The sequence below is a fragment of the Ammospiza caudacuta genome, chromosome 3, assembly GCF_027887145.1.
Source record: "Ammospiza caudacuta isolate bAmmCau1 chromosome 3, bAmmCau1.pri, whole genome shotgun sequence".
Taxonomy (NCBI): Eukaryota; Metazoa; Chordata; class Aves; order Passeriformes; family Passerellidae; genus Ammospiza; species Ammospiza caudacuta.
In genome coordinates, this window is record NC_080595.1 from 115,050,338 (window position 1) to 115,072,185 (window position 21,848).

Sequence of the window (21,848 nt, forward strand, 5' to 3'; positions counted from 1 at the left end):
AGGACAAATGTTCCCTTCACCAGAGGTTCCCATTGTCAGGAGGAATGTTCTCTCCATCAGATGTTCCCACCATCAGAAAGCCGAGGTGTTGGAGGAGGGCAAGGCCTCCTTTCACCTGCAGGGAGGGTTTATCCATGGATTAGGGAGGCAGGGTGGGGCTGTGGGGAGTTATGGGTGTCATCTCCTCAGCCAAGCTTCTCCTGCTCACCCATCACAGGTTGTGCAACACCTGGAGGCAGGACCTGCTCAGACACAAAAATGGGGACCCAGCAGGGCCTCAGCATGCTCACAGCCAGGAATTCCTTCCCAAATTCCCATCCATCCCTGCCTTCTGGCAGTGGGAAGACATTCCCTGTGTCCTGTCCCTCCATCCCTTGTCCCCAGTCCCTCTCCAGCTCTCCTGGAGCCCCTTTAGGCTCTGGAAGGAGCTCTGAGCTCTCCCTGGACCCTTCTCTTCTCCAGATGAGCACTCCCAGCTCTCCCAGCCTGGCTCCAGCCCTTGGAGCATCTCCATGGCCTCCTCTGGACTCTCCCCAGCTGCTCCATGTGGATTTTCACTTTACAACCCCTCTCTGTGACTTCATCATTTACTCCAAGCATCGATGCCACGTTTAACAGCCCAGCTGCTGACTCAGCCTGCAGGGCTCTTCCCTCCAGGCTCTGTCACTTTTCCCACCTGCTCCAACCAATGACAAACCCAGGATCCATTTGCAAAGGATTTTATTAAAGTAGGCATCATCCACAACTAACAAGAGTTGAAAAAATATTCTTAACAACCTCTTTTTTTTTTAAATCTTTTTTGTCCTGAATAAGTAATTTAACAGCCACAGTGCTCAAGTGTCATGAGGGAAGTCTCTGCCCAGAAGTCAAACTTCCAACAGGTAGAAAGAAGTACATATTTTGCACCACATCAAGTTGGTTTAATACAGAAAAAAAAAGTGACATCATAACAAGTTAATGTGGAAAACATGGGAGGAAAAAAATACAGATCATTGGTGAGATTGAAAATGAGAATTTCAAACAGGATGCAGACCTTCCAGACACATTTAATAATATTCCCTGATTGTCACAACAGTTTCCTCCAGACCACTCTCTATAGGAACATGGTTTATTTCAGATTTAAAAAAAAAATAAGTTGCTTAAATGGCTGCTCCCAAATGAGGCCAGTAACAGCTTGGCAGGAAAAACAAAATTGTGCTCAAAATGCCATAGGTTTGAATTCCATGACATGGAATTCCATTCTTTGCCATGACACCTGTTCCAAGGCTTTTGTGTAATTCCACCACCAAGGACAGTGTTTCAGAAGAAAGAACATTCCTGCTCCTCACTCTTGCTGACTCCAATCGAACTGGAGCTGGGAATGAGGGTGAGGGGATCAGACCCCAGGACTCAGAGTGATGTAAGGACATGGAGTGAGACCCATCATCAAAACCTCTTTATTTTACACTTCCCAAAAGTGGAACAGAGGCACTGAGGAGTGGACAAGACACTTCAGCTCCTTTCCAGCCCTTCATCTGCTGGCTCCAGGTCTCTGGGAGATAATCCAGTCTGGATCCCATCCTTTTGGGCAGAGGACAAAGCGCAGCCAGTCTCTCCTCAGAGGGTGGGAAGGGAGGGCAGACTTCACCACCCATTGAGCCAAAAATTACACTTGAGCTACGTGAGAGTTACAAAGTGGCCAAAGTTTAAAAAATTTGTCCTTTCAGCAATGTAAACAATATAAAAAATATTTCAGTAACAGCCACGACCCTTGAGCTTAAATACCTGGGAAATTGCTACTTTGCCCACAGATGAAAGGGTAAAGTACATACAAAAACAAGAGATACAAGTGTAACAAATGTTTCAAATAATTGGGTTTCACCAAAGAATCTTCATTGGAAGGTTACTTTTGTGAGGAAACATATTCCCTGCAGGAGAACTCCTGCACAAAGAGACACAAGTCTGATCATGGCAGGGTTACAGAGAACACAACAGACTCACAACCACCAAAGCACCGTCACAGAAAACAGAGCAAACAAGTTGTAGGCAAAAAAAAAAACAAACCCCAACAAAAAACACTTGAATGTTTTTACCTACACACACTACTGGAGTATACAACACCAAAAAAAGAAAAAAAAAGGAGAGCTTCCTGTAGGGAATTTCCAGTCATTTTGAAAATGAAAGGCATTTTTTCTTTGAAAAAAATAAAAGTCCAAAGCTCCCAGAGGCTGTTTCTCAGCTGGAGTAGCTAACAGCTCAGACTCACATCCATGGAAACTGGTACTTTACCTACAATGGCTTTTCTGTCTCTCCAGTCTGTCATTTCCTGAAGTCTCCTAAGTAGCTTTTGAACTGACACCTCTTCCTCTCACACATCTACTAAAACTCCCTTGTTCATCCCAGAATCTCCTGTGCATGAAACTCAACGAGCAGAACAGCCCTTAGCTGTAGCTAGAAGATGGTTTCAGCTTCTGGATCCCTCTCTGAAGAATAAAAGGGTATTATAAGAGTTACATATAAACAGCATCTACAAACACAGTGCACGTGGAAAATGGGGGGAACGGGAAAGATTTCCAAGGCTGACCTGACTCTACTGTAAGGCTCCATCCTCAGCCCACCTTTACAACTTGTTCCAGGCAATGTGACACTGTGCAGGGACTCCAAACAACTGGGAGAACCAAAAGTACTGCTAAAAAACCCAGCCAGAGGCTTGGCTTCCCTGAAATCCCACCCAGACTCACATCCATGGAACAGCTCTTCAGATTTCAGCTCTCCCTCCGAGGCTGCACTGAAGGCAGCAGCACTTGCAGAGAACAGGACAAAGGTCTGCTTGTAAACCCTGTTTTTTTTAAAGCATGATGAGAATTCAAGTCCTATTCCACTTCACATTTATAAATAGCATCATAAGAATGCTACTCTGTATGCCCTAGGTATAGAAAAGTGTATGCTTAGACAGCACTAAAGAGAGATATAAATAGGAGCTACCGAGCAAAGTTTGATTTCAAACTAGAATTGCAACATCCCCCTGCAATTTGGAAACATGAAACAGCTCTTCTGATGTCTCTCTTGTAAGCAAAGAGTAAAAAGGTTCTTGCTGCAACCTAACATCCTCCACCAGGAAAAAGCAAAACCTATTGTTAGCTTTTTGGGATATGCCTGAAAGTTGGACAATGCTATCCCACTTTGTTTGCCAAGGAAGAGGCAGGAATGATTGGAGAGCCATCAGCCAGGAGTAAGTGCTATTTTGGTGTTTTTCCCTAAGTGTGAAAGTTCAAGAACTCTGTGTTTGTCAGCAGTGCTGTGTTTGGGGACAGCACCCAGTGCTGCTGTTTATCTAAAGGACATTCCAGCTACAGGACATTTCTGCCCAACTCTGTCACTACTTACGAAAATTAGCAACTGACATGCTCTAAGACTCAGAAAATTAGAAACTAAAATGCAGCCATTTCTTCCTGGTCCTCTGTGGAAATCTGGAAACATCTGAAAGCATTTCAGTTAGCTTGGGCAACCCTAGAGTCAGACCCAAGGTAGCTAAACATGGTGGTCACCAGCTCAGGGAGGTCATAGTCATGTTTCCAACCCCAGTCCCTGCGGGCGTTGCTGTCGTCGAAGTTCATGGGCCAGCTGTCAGCTGCAGGGAAAAAAAAGAAAAAGAACCAAGAAAGGTGAGGTTTAGGAAAAAAATCTCTGAACTTTGAGATGTTTCATCATTACTAAGCTGAATTTTGAACCATAAGGCTTGAACTGCACAGGAACAATTTGTCAGTTCCTAAAAAGAAAAGAGACTTTGTTTCACCCCAATGATGTTTTTTCTTACCTGCTGCCAGGGAGGATACTAACCTATGGCCTGCCTGACTTGATCCACGTTGTAGGTCATCTGGAGCTCAGGGACATACTTCTGCACCTCCTGGGCCAGCTCCTCAGGAGTGAAGCTCATGGCACTGATGTTGTAGGTCCTCATGGTCAGGGCTTCTGCAGGGGCCTCCATGATCTCCAGTGTGGCCTTCAGGCAGTCGTCGATGTACATCATGGGCAGCCGGGTGTCCGGCCTCAGGTAACACTTGAATTTGCCAGTTTTTATGGCATCATGGAAAATCTTGACAGCATAATCTGGGAAAGAGAAAAATGGATGTGCATGATCTGACAGTCAACAAATCTCAGACCAACCCCAAAGTCTCCTGTCTCAAATCTGGCAGCAGGACTGTGAGATATTCATCAGGAAATCACAGAGTGGTTTGGGTTGGAAGGGAGCCTAAAGATCATTAAGTTCCAATCCCCTCCCATGGGATGGGATGCCACTCACTATCCCAGGTTGCTTCAAGCCCTCCAACCTGGCCTTGAATATTTCCAGGGATGAGGCAGCCACAGCTTCTCTGGGAAACCTCACCACCCTCACAGGGAACAATTCCTTCCCAATATCCCATCCACTCCTGCCCTCTGGCAGTGGGAAGCCATTCCCCTTTGTCCTGTCATTCCATGTCCCTATGAAAAGTCCTCCCCAGCCCTCTTGTCATGCCCCAGCCACTCACCAGTTGTTCCCCCCCCAGGCTGGGAATCAGCAGAGATAATCCCTGGATACCTGAGGCAGCGGAAGTCCAGGCCATAGCGGTAGTGGTAGTACTGGGGAGGGAGCAGAAACACAGAGTTACACACCAAAAGTTGGTCACACACCCACTGGTTTCACAGGAAAAATCTGACCCAGGATGAACCTTCAGCTGTCCCAGGACAGGGATGAAAGGAAAGGAATTACTGAAGAATTCCCATTCCCTGCCTGGCAGCTGATCTCCCTGCTTGTCCTTTTCCAGCTCACAACCACATGAGTAGATCTTTGATTTTTGACATGGATTGTCATGCTACTCATGTAGGGTCTACAATGTTCAGAAACTGAACATTCCCAAGTTTGTGAGACTTTCCAGGATAATACAGACCTCAGACCTGGAAACTATATAAAAATATCAGCTTTAAAAATGTTGCTTATAAATAACTGCAAAGCCAAAAGAGAAGCTGTGCATGTGCAGACTACCAAGACTTTGACTTTAGAGTCTTTTTTTGTAGAGGAGGAGCAAAAAGTCATCACTGTGTAGCTGCTGTCACAAGGCTTTGTGCACTGTCCTTTCTGCAGTGCCATTCACACTGGCACAGAGGCCAAAGCCATAAAAAACAGGGAAAGAAATGACACTGAAAGTCAGCTCTTTGCCAGCTTCTCATGCTTTGTGCTTTTCTCAACAGAACTCAAAAGATATTTGACCTTCAGAGCTGCCTCAGACTATTGCTGAGTAGTAAAGCCCGAATTAAGGAAAAATGGGGGAAAGAATGAGTGAGGAATCTTGCAAGAGCAAGGAAGTTCCAATCATAGAATCATGGAATGGCTTGGGTTGGAAGAGACCTTAAAGAACATTCCCACCCCTGCCAAGGACAGGGACAACTCCACCATCCCAGGTTGCTCTGAGCTCTGTCCAACCTGGCTTTGGACACTACCATGGATGGGGCAGCCACAGCTTCTTTGGGAAACTTGTTTCAGTGAAGTTCTACCAGACTTTTTAGGAAATGAATAAAGTAAAAAATTCTCACTTCTCCCATGAGCTCAGCGTGGACCTTGGAGACTCCATAGATTGTCCTTGGCCTCTGAATGCAGAGATCAGGAGTTGGATCTCGAGGAGAGGTGGGTCCAAAGGCTCCAATGGTGCTTGGAACAAAGAGCCTCAAATTATGCTCAGCTGCAATATCCAGAACATTGTGTAAACCTGGGGAAAAAACCACAAAACAGGATTTATCAGAATATTTCTTCTTTCTCAAGCCATTATGAGAATTATAAAACATTCTCAGCTGGAAGGCACCTATCAAGATCATCCATGGCCCTGCACAGATACCCCAATAATCCCACCCTGTGAGCATTGTCCAAACACTCCTGGAGCTCTGGCAGCCTTGGGAATGTCACCATTCACTGGGGAGTGTTAGAGGAGCCTCCTTGAGCTAGGTCTCATAAGCTCTTGGAGGTCCATAACACACCTAAGATCACTCAGCTACCCTTAGAGGCATAAAAATCAGCAGGATGGCTTCTGTTGCAGTGTTGGAAACAAAAAGGTTTAATAGAAAGCAAAATAACAAACAGAGAAAAACCAAGCCAAGGGCAAGAGGTTCTTGTTTTTAGTAAAACACCTTACAAAAGTGATTAGTTTGTTCTCTTCTTTTTCTAGTAAATTGCCCGAGTGGGACTTTTTGGAAGAAAGGAAAAGGAAGAAAAAGGAAAAGGAAGAAAAAGGAAAAGGAAGAAAAAGGAAAAGGAAGAAAAAGGAAAAGGAAGAAAAAGGAAAAGGAAGAAAAAGGAAAAGGAAGAAAAAGGAAGAAAAAGGAAAAGGAAGAAAAAGGAAGAAAAAGGAAAAGGAAGAAAAAGGAAGAAAAAGGAAAAGGAAGAAAAAGGAAAATCTTGTGACTGAGCAGACAGTCTGAGCCAGCTGACTGGGATTGGCCATTAATTAGAAACAACCACATGAGACCAATCACAGATCCATCTGTTGTATCCTACAGCAGCAGATAACCATTGTTTACATTTTGCTCCTGAGGCCTCTCAGCTTCTCAGGAGAAAAATCCTGGAAAAGGGATTTTTCAGAAAATATCTTGTATGGCTACAAGAAACTACTGGCCTTCTTTCCTTTTTGAGGGGACAAAGGACACTTTTGTCACTCCGCCAACAGGGAGCACATTCCTATAGGGGAGCTGCTCCAATGCCAGACACCCTCTGGGGAAGAACCTTTCCAAACCTGCCCTGACACAGCTTTAAGCCCTCAAACCCAACACACCAGTGATGTTGACAGCCCTGGCCAAGGGCACGTTGGCCTCTCCCACGGCGCTGAGCAGGGCGCTGTAGTGGAAGAGCCACGTGATGCGATTGTTCACCACGATCTCCCGCAGGTTCTTGTAGTCCAAGATATCCGCGAAGATGAAAGGACCTGGAGGAGGTAGAAGCAGTGGGAAATTGGATGTCAGGAATGGATGGAAGGAAGGTTCTGCATCAAGCTCAGGCAGCTGTTTCTATCACCTAAATACATCACTAAACAGTGAGGTTGAGGAAAAGTTTTCGCAAGTTTCCAGAGAAAATCAAAGAGTCTTAAATCCGACTCTATATCCACCTCATTATAAAAATTCCCTGAGCATGTAAAACAAAGCACAAGTTTCATTTCCAACCTCCTCCGTCCAAAAGAATAAAAGCACCTCTTTTTACAGCAGGAGCACAAGGTGTCTTAAATCCTACTCTATATCCACCTCATAGTAAAAATTCCTTGAGCATGAAAAAACACAGCACAAGTTTCATTTCCACTTCCTTCCTCCAAAAGAATAAAAGCATCTCCTTTATACAGCAGGAGCACAAGGTGCCTCAAATAGTTATTTGAGTGGGAAAAGTGGCACATTTTTTTCACTGCAAAGAGAAATATTTTCCTAAATATTTATTATTTATATTTAGGAAAACATTTCTCTTTGCAGTGAAAAAATGCAAAAAGAAATATTTAGGAAAAGGGAATAAGAGAAGAAACCAATATCTTGGCAAGATTTGAAAGCAGAGAGGCATTATGCAGAAGGTTTGAAAAGCTGCTTGTCAGTGTAATCCACTTATCACTTTGATAATTAGTTTATGAACATCAGAGGTAAAGTCAAGGATTTTTTTTTTCCATGTGCTTCCCCAGTCACTTACCACTATAAAAAACATTATCTGCAGGCTTTCTAATGTCAGACAAGATCACGTTGTTCTTTCCAAAGCGTTTCCTGTGTAAAAATACCCACAGGGAACAGTGAGTCCACAGCTTTTTGAGATAATCCATCAGTTGCTATTTTGTTTTGCAGGAGTGATAGCAGAGGAACAATATTTTCCACAATAAAATCAGTTACTGCACTAAACAAAAAAACACCCCAACAATCCTTTAAATATCAAACCAGCATCTTAAAATGATAAAGTACTTCTAGTAGCAGTCAAGCTCTGCATAAGGATAAAGAAATATTTTAGAAAGTGAAAATATATTGGGAAAAAAGACTTTCCTACACTTTTCTTATTGAAAATTTTACCCAGGGATAATTTACCCCCCTGCAGACAACAAAAAGCCACTGGGATTGTTGTAGCTGCAGTTACTTTTATATCAACTAAGCAAATAGAAGAGAGAAATTGTGACCTTGTGCTAATCAACACAAGGCTGTTGGAGAGAGCAGATCTGGGGGCATTGGAGCACATTCTGGCCTCCCATTATTTGCATAATTTAAAAATATATCATAGAAATGGTAGCAAATGTTCAAACTGCTACAGTGTTGAGTGCAGTGAGTCTGCTTACTTTTAATCTTGGTCTAAACTCCCTCCAGCAAAGACTGTGAGCAAATGATAAACTGGAGTTGAGCTGGATATGGACAAGGACATGGATCAGGGAGAACTCTTGGAGCATTTCATTCATCATTTCACACTTCTTGAAAACATGTCATAAAAAAAAGGAGGTAACTGTGCTTGAGGTGAGGAAAAGGAGAAGGAAAAAGAAGGAAAACTCTGAGGGTTTAGACTCTGAATACTCCCATTTAACTGGAAGCAAACAACTCAGCAGACAGTCCCTCAGACAAAATCCTGCTATTTTGGGAATTGTGACCAATGGACACGCAGAAAATACATCAGGAACCCACAGCAAGCACAGGAGGGACAAATAAAATGATGGTGAAAATTTAATTATAGAATCATTAAAGAAAAGACCTTTAAGATCATCAAGTCCAGCTATTAATGTTATTTACAAAGCCAAGGAGACACAAACAGCATTTGAAAAATAGGCTTTCTTTTATAAACAACTTTCCAGACAACTACTGCTCCTAGAAGTGATGGCTAAAGCTGGAATTCCTCACTCACAGCAAGCCAGGGAATGGTGACCCACCTCAGCAGCTTTGCAAGTCCCACCCCGAGCTGGCCAAGACCACCTAAGAGACAAAAATCAGAGGAAAAGTGGGGGTCACAATGCAGAATTCCATTATTATCTGTATCACATCAAGAATCAGTATGATTTTCTCAGAAGAGTCAGGAAGCTTTTACATTTTTTTTCAAGGAACACCTTTTAAAGAAGTTCTGGAATTAAAACAGGAAAGTTCACACAGGACTCTGATGGCAAAGATCATCCCAATTCCAGGATATTTGGGGTATTTTTGCTTCCAGAACTGTGCCCTTTGGGGAGGGAGGAGAGCAGTGGGAAAGCTCAGCTGAGAAGCAGGAACCCAGCTGTGCCAGGAGTGCTGACCTGTGATTAACACCCGGGGATGGTCCGACTCGGAGAACGTCACCGAGTGGAAGCTGGCGTCGGAGGCCACCTGGCGTGGGGACACCCCAATGGCCCTGACAGGCACCAGGGACACCCCACAGCCACAGCCAGAGCTCTGCAGCAGCTGGCTGGCAGCTCTGCCCAGGTTCCTGATGACTGGCATCTTCCCCTTTCAGGTGTGCTGTGAGGAGAGAGACAAAAGATGAGTCACGAGTGATTCAACCCCGTTAGACGGGTTTGAAAACTCTGCTAAAAGAGAAAACTCCGCTAAAAGGGAAAACTCACTCTGCTAAAAGGGAAAACTGCTAAAAGAGAAAACTCTGCTAAAAGAGAAAGCTCTGCAGAGATCCAGAGGAATTTGATGCCATCCCAGAGCTGGGGGATTGTGCCAAGCAAGGGCTGAAAGCAGCCTGGCGTGTAACATGAGCAGAGGTAATGTATTCCCTGGAGAGAGCTCAGGAAAATATCCACAGTCCAGAAAAATGGACAGAGAGAATGCTGTAAAGCTCAAGTTAAAACTTTTTTTAAAATTTCACTCGGAAGTGTGATTTTAAGGATAAATACAGAATAAAACAAAGCTGCTGTGATGCCACGTTTGGAGTGGAAGTTTTGCAGGCTGCTGTGAATAAGCAAAACTCCTCAGGATTGCATCAGCAAGAGCAGCTGAGCCAAGGAGGCAGCAGGAAATATCTTGAAAAAAAAGGGAGATTTACTCTGATTTAACACTCAGGATGGACAGTACCCAGGAAGCAAACAGAGGAGTGGCAGGGCTTAGCCAGGCCTCAGGAAAATGTCCTAATTATTTCACATAATTGTAATTTACCCTGTGCTGCATTCAAGTTTGGGTTCTTGCTTTCCAAATCTTTCATATTGCAGAAGGAAATGCAAAGTACCCCAAATAAATGACACCTGCAGCCACAGCTGGTTGTTTCTGTGGTGCAAATTTAATTCTCCCAAATAAAATCCTCAAGGCACAGCCAGTCATTTTTTCCTTATCCCCTCTGAAGAATTTTTATTTCCCAATACCTAGAATATGCAAATTCCCAGATGAAAGCATATTTCAAACTTGCCTGATGGGGTTACCCTGTCAAATCCTTTCTTGGGGCATATATTCTAAAAAGGAGAGGCAGGTAGAGGGAAGCTCTCCAAGAAACTGCAGATGAATTCCAGTAGCAGAGAAAAGCAAACAAGTGATTAATGTGGGCGTTCCTTTCACTTCTCAGTCACCTGGCAGAGAATGTTCTGGTACTTGAGGGAGTTCTGCTATTTAAATACAGATTTGCTAAATATTGTCTAGTAAGAGAGCCCCATAAAATTGCATTATTAAAAAAATATATTTAAATTGATCAAAAAGACTTGGTCTGAGATGCCCAGAGAGGTGATGGGAGTGTCCATCCTTGGAAATATCCAAATTCCATCCAGACACAGACCCAGGCATCAGCTCTCATGATAATCCCTCCCTATTTCAGCACTGAAGAATAAAATCCTCCAGCACTGAGAGACACACACTGGTCTGTGTGACAAAAAATTTCCACTCCAAGTACCTGAAAAGGCATTTTGAGCTTTGAAAAGTACAAACAAAAGTTGGCTGTGACTAAAATTGGTTTCCCAGTGACTGGACTGGTTTTTGCAAACATACTTAGAGTGAAACCACAAAGGCTTAAGCTGAGAATTTACTCCCAGGTCTGACTCAGAACAGTAAATGCATTTTATACCAGGAACTGAAACAGCCAGGCAGCAGAGCTGCTGCAAAAACCTCCACTGATGGCATTTATTTTTATTTCAAATGCAAAGAGGGGAAAAACAGGTGTGACTGGCTACTAAAGTTGCCATTAATGCACAGATATACAAAGAAATCAATATTATGCCTTAAAAACTCTTTCCCAAATAGCTGAAGTCAGCCCCACACAGTGATTAACTTACAAAAGCAACTCATACAGGAAAGCCCATTCTCCTAGATCCAAATTTTTCACCTTAATTAAATTCCAGGGGTTATTAACAGCTCTGAACACATAAAAAAATTAACAGATGTAAAATAACATATATTTTTATAAGTTATTATAAAAATAATATATATTAAAAGGCTTCCCCTTTTACTATCCCAAAGAGGAATACTTTCTGTTCTGTTGGGAATTGAAGAGGAAAATATCATCTATATAATATAAAGATATAATTTATAGTGAAAGGTGTCCTTGCTCATGAAACAGGATGAGCTTTAAGATCCCTTCCAACCCAAACCATTCCATAATTCCGCCATATATTTTCAAACCCCCTCCCACATCCCCTTTTGAATAGTTTCTCAGTCCCTGATCTCATTTATCAACTCAAACTGATATTACAAAGTGCTAGCAAAGTGAGGAAGCTTTATCTTGAAACAAAATTATTTCCCCCACCCCAGTAATTTAAACCAATAACCAAAGGTAATTTCAAGGATTAGGCAATGGAATTGCAGCTGGAATTTTCCCTCTCCTGTACTCACCTGGGCCTCAGCTGGTGATAAGGCAGAAGCAGAGCAGAGAAGGCAATTTATAGGACACTGCCTCTTTGGAAAGCCAATCAAAACCTGGCAGAGAGTAGGAGTTGTCCCACACCTTAAGGAAAAAAAAAAACAAAAAAAAAAAAAAGTGCGTGTGAGAGCAGCAGCAGCAGCCAGGGATTTCACTGCTCTCTCCTGCTTGATTTTGAAATGCCTGGAATTGGAAGAGGCTGGGAAAGGGCTCTGAAGGTGCACAAGCTGCTCCTCCAAGTCCCAGAACCAGCCAGCCTCGGGTCGTGGCCGAAGGACAGAGTTTAAATTAATTAGTGGCAGTGCAAAAAGATTAGCAGAGAGCAAACACGTGCTCCAATGAACAATAATCTGCCTGGGATAGCAGGAAATTTCTGGGGTTTGTAAGAAGATTAAAGCACTGGGAGAAGGGAAAGAGGGAATAGAGAGAAAAAAAAAAAGAGAGACACATTCATAAAATGACATTTAGTGAGTGAACTGCCAGCTGCTGATCCTCGGCGAGGTTTCCAAGGTGTTACATAAGCAGCAGCACCTGTTGCTCACATAAAAGTCAAAAATGTTTATGGAAACCAGCAGCTCTTGTAAATTAGTTATTAATAGAATGTCACTCACGGTGACAAGAAAGATAAGAGAGTCATGGGCTTTGTCTGGAAAGTCCCACTGCAAGCTTCAAAGAAAATGGGAGAGAGGGAGGAAAGAGAGGCCAAACCAAACCCCAGAGCTCCCACAGGATCTCTGGGGCTGCACAGCTGCTGGGATGCCACAGGATGCCCCTACAGGGAGCTAAACCAAAGAATCCAGAACTTTCTTCTTTCAAAGAAAATTAAGGAACTCTGCAGGGCACAGGATCTTGCAGATTCCCAACCATATCCTCAGGAACATGATCCACACCAACTCACTGAGCTCCAAATTCTCAACTCCCAATTGGCTCCAAACCCCACAGCTTCTGCTCCAGACCTGCAGATTTGCTTATGCATTGGGAAGCTCCTCTAATTTTCCCAACTGTATCAAGAGCTTGAGGAGTGAGACAGCACCTTCCTTGGGCATCCAGAAGATGAAGCACAAGCCACAGGAAAGCCTCTGTGGTGCCCAAGTGGAAACTCCATCAGATCCCTGCATTTAAAGGGATAATCTCAGCTCAACCCCAGGGACTGCTGCCTGGATAGCTGGACCCAAATGCATCTCACATTCCCTGCTGGCAATTCCTCTGCTTCTGAGACCCCCTAGGCTGGGACTCTGCGTCCCTGCCGGTGTCCCCTGGCAGGGGGGATGTGCCAGGGTGTCTAGGCTGGAGCTGTTCCCCCTGGCAGGGAGCTGCTGGCCAAGCTCAGCTGGAATAACCTTGACACACGCAGGGCTCCTGTCCCAGGGGTGACGCACAGCCCGGGGTGAGGCCGAGCCCCTCTGCAAGAGGAGACGTCAGCCCGAGCTGTGAGGGACCTGCTGGGAACCTGACCTCAGCCGCCAAAAATAAACAAAAAAAAAAAAAGAAAAAAAAAAAAGGGAGATTACGCAGCTGCTGAACAGTGTGAAACTCCTGGAAGAGGTAAGGAAGGTCCAGAACGTCCAGTGTGTCCTGGGCACAGTGGGCAGCAGGGAAAGGGGGGGGGATCCTGCCTCTCCGCCCCTCTCAGGTGAGACCCCACCTGCAGAGCTGCCCCAGCCCTGGGGCCAACGGCAGAAGGACCTGGAGCTGCTGGAGAGAGTCCAGAGGAGGCCACAGAGATGTTCCAAGGGCTGGAGCCCCTTTGCTCTGGAGCCAGGCTGGGAGAGCTGGGAGGGTTCACCTGGAGAGGAGAAGACTCCAAAGGGACCTCAGAGCCCCTTCCAGCACCTAAAGGGGCTCCAGGAAACCTGCAGAGGGACTGGGGACAAGGGATGGAGGGACAGGACAAGGGGTAGTAACATTAAACATAAAAAAGTAGGTTTAGATGGGCTATTGAGAAAGAATTCTTGGCTATGAGCATGGAGAGGTGCTGGCACAGCTTGCAGAGAAGCTCTGGCTGTCCCTGAACCCCTGGAAGTGTCCAAGCCCAGGCTGGACGGGACTTGGAGCAGCCTGGGACAGTGGAAGGTGTTCCTGCTCACGGCACGGATTGGAACGGGAGGATCTTTGAAGTCCCTTCCACCCCAACCATTCCCCGATTCCCTGGCGCTACACCCGGCACAGCCCCCGCTGATGAAACCCCAGAGCCGGGGCGGGCGACGAGCGCGAACAAAACCCGCCCGCCCGCAGGGAGTCTGCGATGAGGCACCAAAGCGCCACGAGCACCGAACCGCCGGTCCCGGTCCCGAAGTGTCCCCAGAGTGTCCCCAGAGGAGGGGACCGCGCGGTGCCGGGGAGAGCCGCCCCTCCCCCACTCCATTCATTCGGTCGAGCCGGGAGCGGGGCGGTCCCGCCATCCCAAATCCCCCAAAGCCCCGCAGCTCCCGGTCCGGTCCGGTCCATGCCCGTCCATGCCCGCGCTCACCCCGCTCCTGCCGCGCTCGCGCTCCCGCCGCCGCCCCGTTCCCTCAGCCCAGTCCGCTCGCGCCGGGACCGAAGCCTGACGTCAGCGGCAGCCGCCCAGGGGATTGGGCGGTGACGTCACACGGGCGTGATGTCACGCGCCGTGAGGGGCGGCGGTGGCGGGCGGGGCGCGGCGGCCCCTCAGGAGCTGAGGGCGGGCGGTGCCCGGCCACGGGGACAAGGGACATTACAGCTCATCCCGTCCCCTGCCGTGGGCAGGGACACCTTCCACTATCCCTGATTGCTCCGAGCCCTGTCCAGCCTGGTCTGGAACACTGCAAGGGACTGGGGCAGCCAAAGCTTCTCTGGGCACCCTGTGCCAGGGCCTCACCACCCTCACAGGGAACGATTCCTTCCCAATATCTCATCTAACCCTGCCCTCTGGCAGTGAGAAACCATTCCCTCTCTTCCTGCCACTCCATGCTCTTGTCCCAAGTCCCTCTCCATCTCTCACCAACACTCACCAGCAAGCCACTGTACGACACAGCACTGCTCACAGATTCCCAAATCCCAGAATCGCTAATTCCCAGAGCTCCAGAATGGGTCAGGTTAGAAGGGACCACTGGAGGCCATCTGGTACAACCTCCCTGCTCTAGAAGGGTCATGCCACAGCTCAGGGTTATTTACGTCTGTGAAAAACGCCAATCACTTGTTTTTAAAATGTTAAAAGTTTAATAGTAATAAAATGGTTATAAAAAGAGTAAGACAATTAGAGTAATAATAATTGGGACAATTTCAATTAGGATAATATGAGAAAATAGAGACAAAGTGTTACAGATGTCCAGGTACCTATTTCTGGACAGCATGAGCCTGAACAAGGACACACATTAACAAAGGATTAACCCTTAAAAACAATAACCTATTGCATATTCCTACACCTTTTACATGATGCATAAATTCCATTCAAATACAAGATTCTGTCTGGTCATCCTCAACTTCTTCCTCTGAATCCTGACAGCACCTTCGAGGTGGGAAGAAGTTTGTTTCTTCTGATAAGAGGGCAATAAATTATTTTTCTCTGAAAGATTTAGGTGTCCTGTGGCTGCTATCTTGCTGCGAGTCCTTTCTTTAAAAGAAGTATCCTACATAACATAGTTTCTATTTTAACATTTTTTATAACCTAAAACTATATTTACCACACTACTTAAGAGAATTAATACAGTATTACTTTCTAACACAACACGTATAATATTTATTTTAATATTTGTGTAAAGCCAATCATAAAATACATGCATTATTCACAATGTCCAGACAGTTCTGGAATATCCCCAGTGAGGAAACTCCACAGCCTCTCTGGACAATCTGTTCAGTGCTTGGTCACTGTACAGGAAAGAAGTTCTTCCTCCTGTCCAGGTGGAACTTGCTGGGCTCAGTCCCTGCCCGTGGCTCTGGTGCCATTGCTGGGCCCTGGAGCAGAGCCTGGGCCCTGCTCTGCCCCTCCCTGCACACAGGGACACCCAGGGCTGAGAGCCCCTCTCAGCTGTGCCTCCTCTCCAGGCTGAGCAGCCCCAGCTCCCTCAGCCTTTCCTTATCAGGGAGATGCTCCGGTCATCATCTTTCCATCACACCAGTGTCACTGTCATATTTTCTTAAAAATCCCTTCACCAAGATTTCTTCTTCTGGGAAGCTGAGAAGCTTCAGAGAAAAAGGAAAAAAAATTACCTCATTTTTCTCTCCCACGTTTTGCTGCTTTGGAATGTGGTCTGGAGATTGTCTATCCAACAGGTGGTTGTTCGATTTGTTTCATGTGAATTGTCTTTATTTAATAACCAATCATCATCCAGCTGTGTCAGGACTCTGAGGAGTCAGTCATGAGTTTTTAGTATCTTGTTAAGCCTTTTGTAAGTATCCTTTCTCTATTCTTTTGTTTAGTTTTAGTATAGCATTTCATTAATATAATATCATAAAATAATAAATTAACCTTCTAAGAACAAGGAGTCAGATTCTCAATTCCTCCTTTGTCCTAGGGCGCCAGGAGACAATTGCACCACACACCATTGTAATTGTCTCTCCTAGGCTGTACCATGAGCTCCTTGACTGCCCAGACATCAGAGAGGGATGTAGTACCCAAATGATCTTTTTGTTGCTAAAAATCACCTCTGCATTTCAAATTTCCATCCAAAGATGCTGCCTTTGCATCCTTCTGCTGGCTGTTCTACATGAACAGCTTCTAAAACTCACTCTCCCTTGCTTAGACTCTGCTTTTTAGCGTTCCTGCTCTTACTGAGGTCACAGTGGCTGAGCAGGACCTGTTAGGTTTTACATTGTTTCCTAAAAGTTCCATAAAAAGAGGTATTTCCCCCTTTCCCATCAAGGTCAGTGCCTCATGAGTATGGCCAAGTCCTAAACACCTTTAGCTCAACAGAATGAGCCACCTGGTTGATCTTAGGGCTGAAACCACCATTTGCTCAGCCAAGAGGTTTTTTGTTGGGACAGGGACAGTGAGAATCATCGTGTTTGTGCTCTCTGCACAGCTGAGTTGTGGCACCGTGCCCCAAAACTGGAGATCCACCCTCCTATCAGCACCCACACTCACAGCTGCTCATCGAACTGCTGGGCAGCATTTATCGTATCACAGGGCAGAGCTGCTGGCTGGTTGTGTGCTGGGTGTAGCTGTTCTCAGAAGAAAACTCATCCTATCAATAATTTTTTTAAAGCAGGAGGCCATGAAGAGAATAAAGTTGGTGGAGCTGCATGTCCACAGCAAGGAGCCCACTGGGGTGAGGCAGACACCCACGTTCTGCTGGACTCCACAAGGGAAAACTGAAGTAGTCTTAGAAGGGGAAAATTATCTTGATATCAGGTATATTGAACTGGAATAGGATAGTATTTCTTTTTATGCTGTTTGACAATTCTCTAGAGGATAAGAGTGCTGGAATGAGCACATTCTTCTTGAATGAAGAGAAGCTGAATGTCTGCTGGTTTATGAACCCACATTCAACATTTTTGGATCTCAAGCACAGGAATGTGCCCTGTGAGGTGACAAATGCAGTCCTACATTTTACCATGGCCTTCAGAGCTGTTTGTGCTCAGGTTTTGGAACTGTGCTTCTTGCTTGCAAATTCTACCTTCTCATTTTTCCTTTCTGGGGAATTATTCTTCATTTGAAGTCCCTGCAGCTCCAACTGGCAGCCTGACAGGAGAGCTGTGACTTCCCTATGCCTGGAAGTGTCCAAGGCTGGGCTGGACAGGGCTTGGAGCAACCTGGGGTAGTGGAAGGTGTCCCTGCCCATGGCATGGGGTTGGAACTGGATGGGCTTTCATGTCCCTTCCATCCCAAGACTGTATGGAGGCAGGAAGGACAAAGCTGCAAATTTCCCACCCAAGAATCCTTCTAAAGAGGGGCCTTACTTGGCCCAAACTGAAATCCAGAAACATGTTCTGGTTTGGTGCAGTCCAGGCACTGCCCGATTTCTTAAGGATCCAGCAAAGCTGCATGGAGCAGGAAGTTCTTAAGGGAGTTCTTAATGAGCAGACAGGAGGGATTAGAGGGCCTGGAGCAGTTTGTGCAAAGTATTTAGAGTTAAATCTGATCCCACGTCACACTTTCTAAATCTCCAAGCAGAGTCCTGGTCTGATGGGGTTTTGCAGCTTCAGAAGCAGGGCTGGATATGGGAATCCTACTCCTAAATCAAGGATAGGACCAGAGAATCTTGGGATTATTAGAGTTGGAAGGGACCTTGAGGGCCATCCAGGTTCTCCTGCTGTTTCTGGCTGAGGGAGTGGGTGATTTCTGACAGCACAGGGGAGGTTTGTGCATTGCTGCCCTTCTCAGGAGGGTGTGGGGCAGTGGGATGTCCTCTGAAGGACAAAGTGACAAACTGCTGGCAAGCAGAATTCCATGTTTGATGGATCAGTGATTTGATCTCTCAATTTGATCCAGCAACTCTTCAGACAGAAGCTGATCAAATCCTCCTTTCCCTGAGCTAATCCTGACAAGTCTTCTCATTCCCAGCAGCATTTCTACAAAGAGCTTCCAGATCCTTCTCCTCTGGATTCCTTCTGCTGAGCTGTAACTCCAGCAAACAACATTATTACTTTTTACCCCCCCTTATTCCAAACACATCTATATTTCATAACCACAAACATTAACTCCCTGAGCAATCTTGAAGAACAAAGGCTTTGAGATAAGATTCTCTTGCCACAGAGGTGTTTATAAGCCTTTCCCCCCCCCCCCCCCCATTCCCTCCTGCTTACGAATTCCACCCCTTGGCAGGCAGGTTGGGATTGTTATGTAACAGCTTAACTACATGTAATTAGAGGGCACAAAATTACAGATGGAGCAGGGGTATTATTGGATGGCACAAGCTTCCCTGAGTTTCTAAAGAACATGGGTGAGTTTGTGGAGGAGAAAAACATTAATGGTGAGTGACTGTAAATCCCCTGGATGTACAGTGAGAGTGTCTGGTTCAGAAACTCCTTCAGCTGTAGATCCCAGATCCTGTGAGAGCGCCGTGGGGACAAAGCTGCTGCTGGAAACAAAGGAGCAGGATTAGGAGGATCTTGCCTTGATTTGCTGGTGTTGCTTTTATGTTCTGAGTTGGATTCCCTGAGTGATGAGCAATTCCTGCCTCAGCACAGCAAGGAGCAGAGAGCTCAGCAAACCAACCACTCTATAAAAATGCTGCTTTTCAAGGCCATTTATTATAGGCAGGGCATTGAGCCATGAGGGAGCCAAGTGCAGTAATTATATTTGTGAAGCACGGGTCATTTCTGTTTGCTGTACCCACTTGATATTCACACAATGGAGTAATTTTTCTGTGATGTTCAGCTTATCAGCCTCTATTTTAAAGACTGCTTGTGCTTGAATCATGTTTCCCCTCCCTCTGAGTACTTTGTATTTGAAGGTGCTGCTGAAGGTAAACCACCCTCCTCCTTTGACGTGGAGCTCGCATTTAAACATATTTTTTTGAAACTGCCTATCTTTTTTGAAGTCTGTTGAATTTCAGAGTGTTCTGCAGATAATGGTATTTCCATCTTGCCTAATTTCTGTCCATAAACAGGTCTTAAACTGTTCACAGTGGGGAAGACAGGAGCTAAAACACCTTCCAGCTTTCGCTTTTTCATCTTCCTCTGTGTAAAAAGGCAAATATCTAATACTTTATTTATTCCTGAAGGAGTATCTTCCATGTCTCTGTCTGCAGGGAGGGCTCAGAGCAAGGACCAGGCTCTGCTCTGGGGGGGGGCAGCAACAGGAGAACAGGAACTGATGACCAGGAAGTTCCACGTGGACATGAGGAAGAACTTTTTCCCTGTGCAGTGGCCAAGCCCTGAACAGATTGTCCAGAGAGGGGGTGGAATCTCCTCACTGGGGATATTCCAGAATAATCTGGACACAACCCCCTGCTCTGGGATGGTCCTGCCAGAGCAGGGAGGTGGCATCAGATGACCTCCAGATGTCTTTTCCAACCTGACCCAACTTGGGATTCTGGGATAAGCTGCAGTCCTGACCAGGAATGTGGATGCTGCACAACAGCCTCAAACACATGGACTGAACCAGACATGGCAAGCAGAGAGAACAGCTGGAGGTTTCCTGCAGGAGCTGCTTCAAGGACACACTGGAAAGGTGGCAGCAGATCATTCCTGGAGCAGCTCCCCCACTTGGGTGAACCTAGAGAGCCCCACTGAGCTGTGGTCACTTGAGAAGGGCAGGGATCCACCACAGTTCTTAGAATCACGGAGTGGTTTAGGTGGGAAGGGACATTAAAGCTCATCTTGTTCCACCCTTTCCACAGGCTGGGACACTTTACACTATCCCAGGTTGCTCCAAGCCCTGCCAGCCTGGCCTTGGTCACTTCCAGGGGCAGTCACAGCTTCTCTGGGGAACCTCTGCTATGGCCTCCCCACCCTCACAGGGAACAATTCTGTTCATACATCTTACCTAAATTTCTCCTCTTTCAGTTTGACCTCATTACTCTTTGTCTTATCACTACAGTTCCTGAAGAAGAACCCTCCTCTCCAGCTTCCCTATTGCAAGGGGAGCTACAAATCTATACCAGCTCCTTTTCCTATGGTTTTTCCACAAACCTTGCTGCTGCCCAGAGATAAATTAGCAAGAAAATGTAATTTTGCCTGGAATTTATGTGGCTCTCTGCCCCTCAGACTCAAGCAAAGTTTCAATTCCTGAAAAGTTCTCCTGCTATGTCCCACATGTGCCACAGCAGCCACAAAGAGACACCAAGGAGGGACAGGCACTGAGCTGGGCCTTGGTGACAGCTCAGCCACACAGGATGTGAAAAGAAGAAACATCTCCCTGCGGTGCTGAACTGCTTTGACCCTGACACTTGTCATGCCCAGCAGATGTGACACGGGCTGTGCCTGGGCACAGGGAGGTGTCACATCGTGTTGGCAGCCCAGGACAGCCTCACACTGATCACAGTCAGGGCTCATCTTCCCTCTGTGAGTGAAAGCGTCACTTTTGCACCCAAATATGTGTCACACTGCATTGCTGCCTGCTTGGAGAAGGAAAAAAGGGAAGATATTATTTATAACTCATTCTTTTTAATTAAAAGAACACACTTGATCTTTGGTTCAATTAGATTTACCTTGTCTTTTTTTTTTTTTTTAATGAGGGGTGAAAGCACAGTGAGAGCCACAGATGCCTTGTTTTTCAACACATTCTCCTGGCCTCTTTCCCCTCCCTGTGAGCTCCTGCAGAGGGAAAACACAGGTGTTCCCCCTCCAGGTAAGCTGGGAATGAGGGAAGGCTTTGCTTGTGGCATCTTCCACCTGGGCTGTTCCTCTCTGGGTGTGAGATCCCTGCCTGAAAGGAGCCTCTCAGCAGGGTTAACTCCTACTGGGTGCTCACAGTTTGGGGACAGCAGTGGCTGCAGCCACATTTCCCTGTGCAAAGCGACCTCCTGGCATCTTGCACCGTAATGGACCAGGATCAAACCCTCAGTGCCCCCCAGATACTCCTGTGCTGCTGCTTTCTTAAAATGAACATTTTTTTCTGTGACCACGGGGCAGCAATCCTGCAAGGTTCTTCCCTCAGAGACCCCAATACTTCTCATGCACTGATGGCAGATAAAGGATCTGGTTTCCTTTATGTCCACAATTTAAATTTCCACCCTCATGGTGATTGGCTTTACACTCACAGAATGATAAAGGTTGGAAAAGACCTTCAAGATCACTGAGTCCAACCTGTGACCAATCCCCACCTTGTCAATGAGACCATGTCACATCCAGGTGTTAAAGACAGATGAGACACAATTCAGGGCAGCCCACAGCAAAAAGAGTTATCCAAAAAAAAAAAAAAAAAAAAAAAAAAGAAAAGAAAAGAAAAAGAAAAAAGGGGAAAGGAGAAGAAAACAGACCTGTGAAGGGCAGAAGCAGCTGAGAGGGACAAGGGGCCAATCTTACAGCATGAAACACCATCATCACAAGAAAAAAACCTCCAAATAAATCAATCTTGAAGGCAGCTGCTCCAACAGCAGCCAGATTAGTCCTTAGGAAAACCTGTAGCTTTAGCTTTAGGAAGTCCTGGAAAAGATCCCTTGGGGAGGGAGAAGTTTGTGTTGCTGAGAAATTTAAGAGCAGGTTAGGCAGGAACCATCAGCAGAGATGTGTGTTCAGTGGA

General features: G+C 45.9%; 1 protein-coding gene across 1 annotated transcript; it reads right to left on the minus strand.

Moving 5' to 3' along the window:
- Nucleotides 1-703: 703 nt before the first annotated feature.
- LOC131555324 (L-threonine 3-dehydrogenase, mitochondrial-like) lies at nucleotides 704-11,856 on the minus strand. Its single transcript, XM_058801253.1, has 9 exons — nucleotides 11,734-11,856; nucleotides 9,234-9,435; nucleotides 8,877-8,919; nucleotides 7,670-7,740; nucleotides 6,780-6,929; nucleotides 5,551-5,723; nucleotides 4,509-4,599; nucleotides 3,820-4,089; nucleotides 704-3,610 (listed from the first exon to the last, which is right to left on the minus strand). Exons 2-9 carry the CDS (start codon nucleotides 9,415-9,417, stop codon nucleotides 3,471-3,473), a joined length of 1,122 nt encoding a protein of 373 aa, XP_058657236.1. The 5' UTR covers nucleotides 9,418-9,435; nucleotides 11,734-11,856; the 3' UTR covers nucleotides 704-3,470.
- Between the last annotated feature and the right edge of the window lie 9,992 nt (nucleotides 11,857-21,848).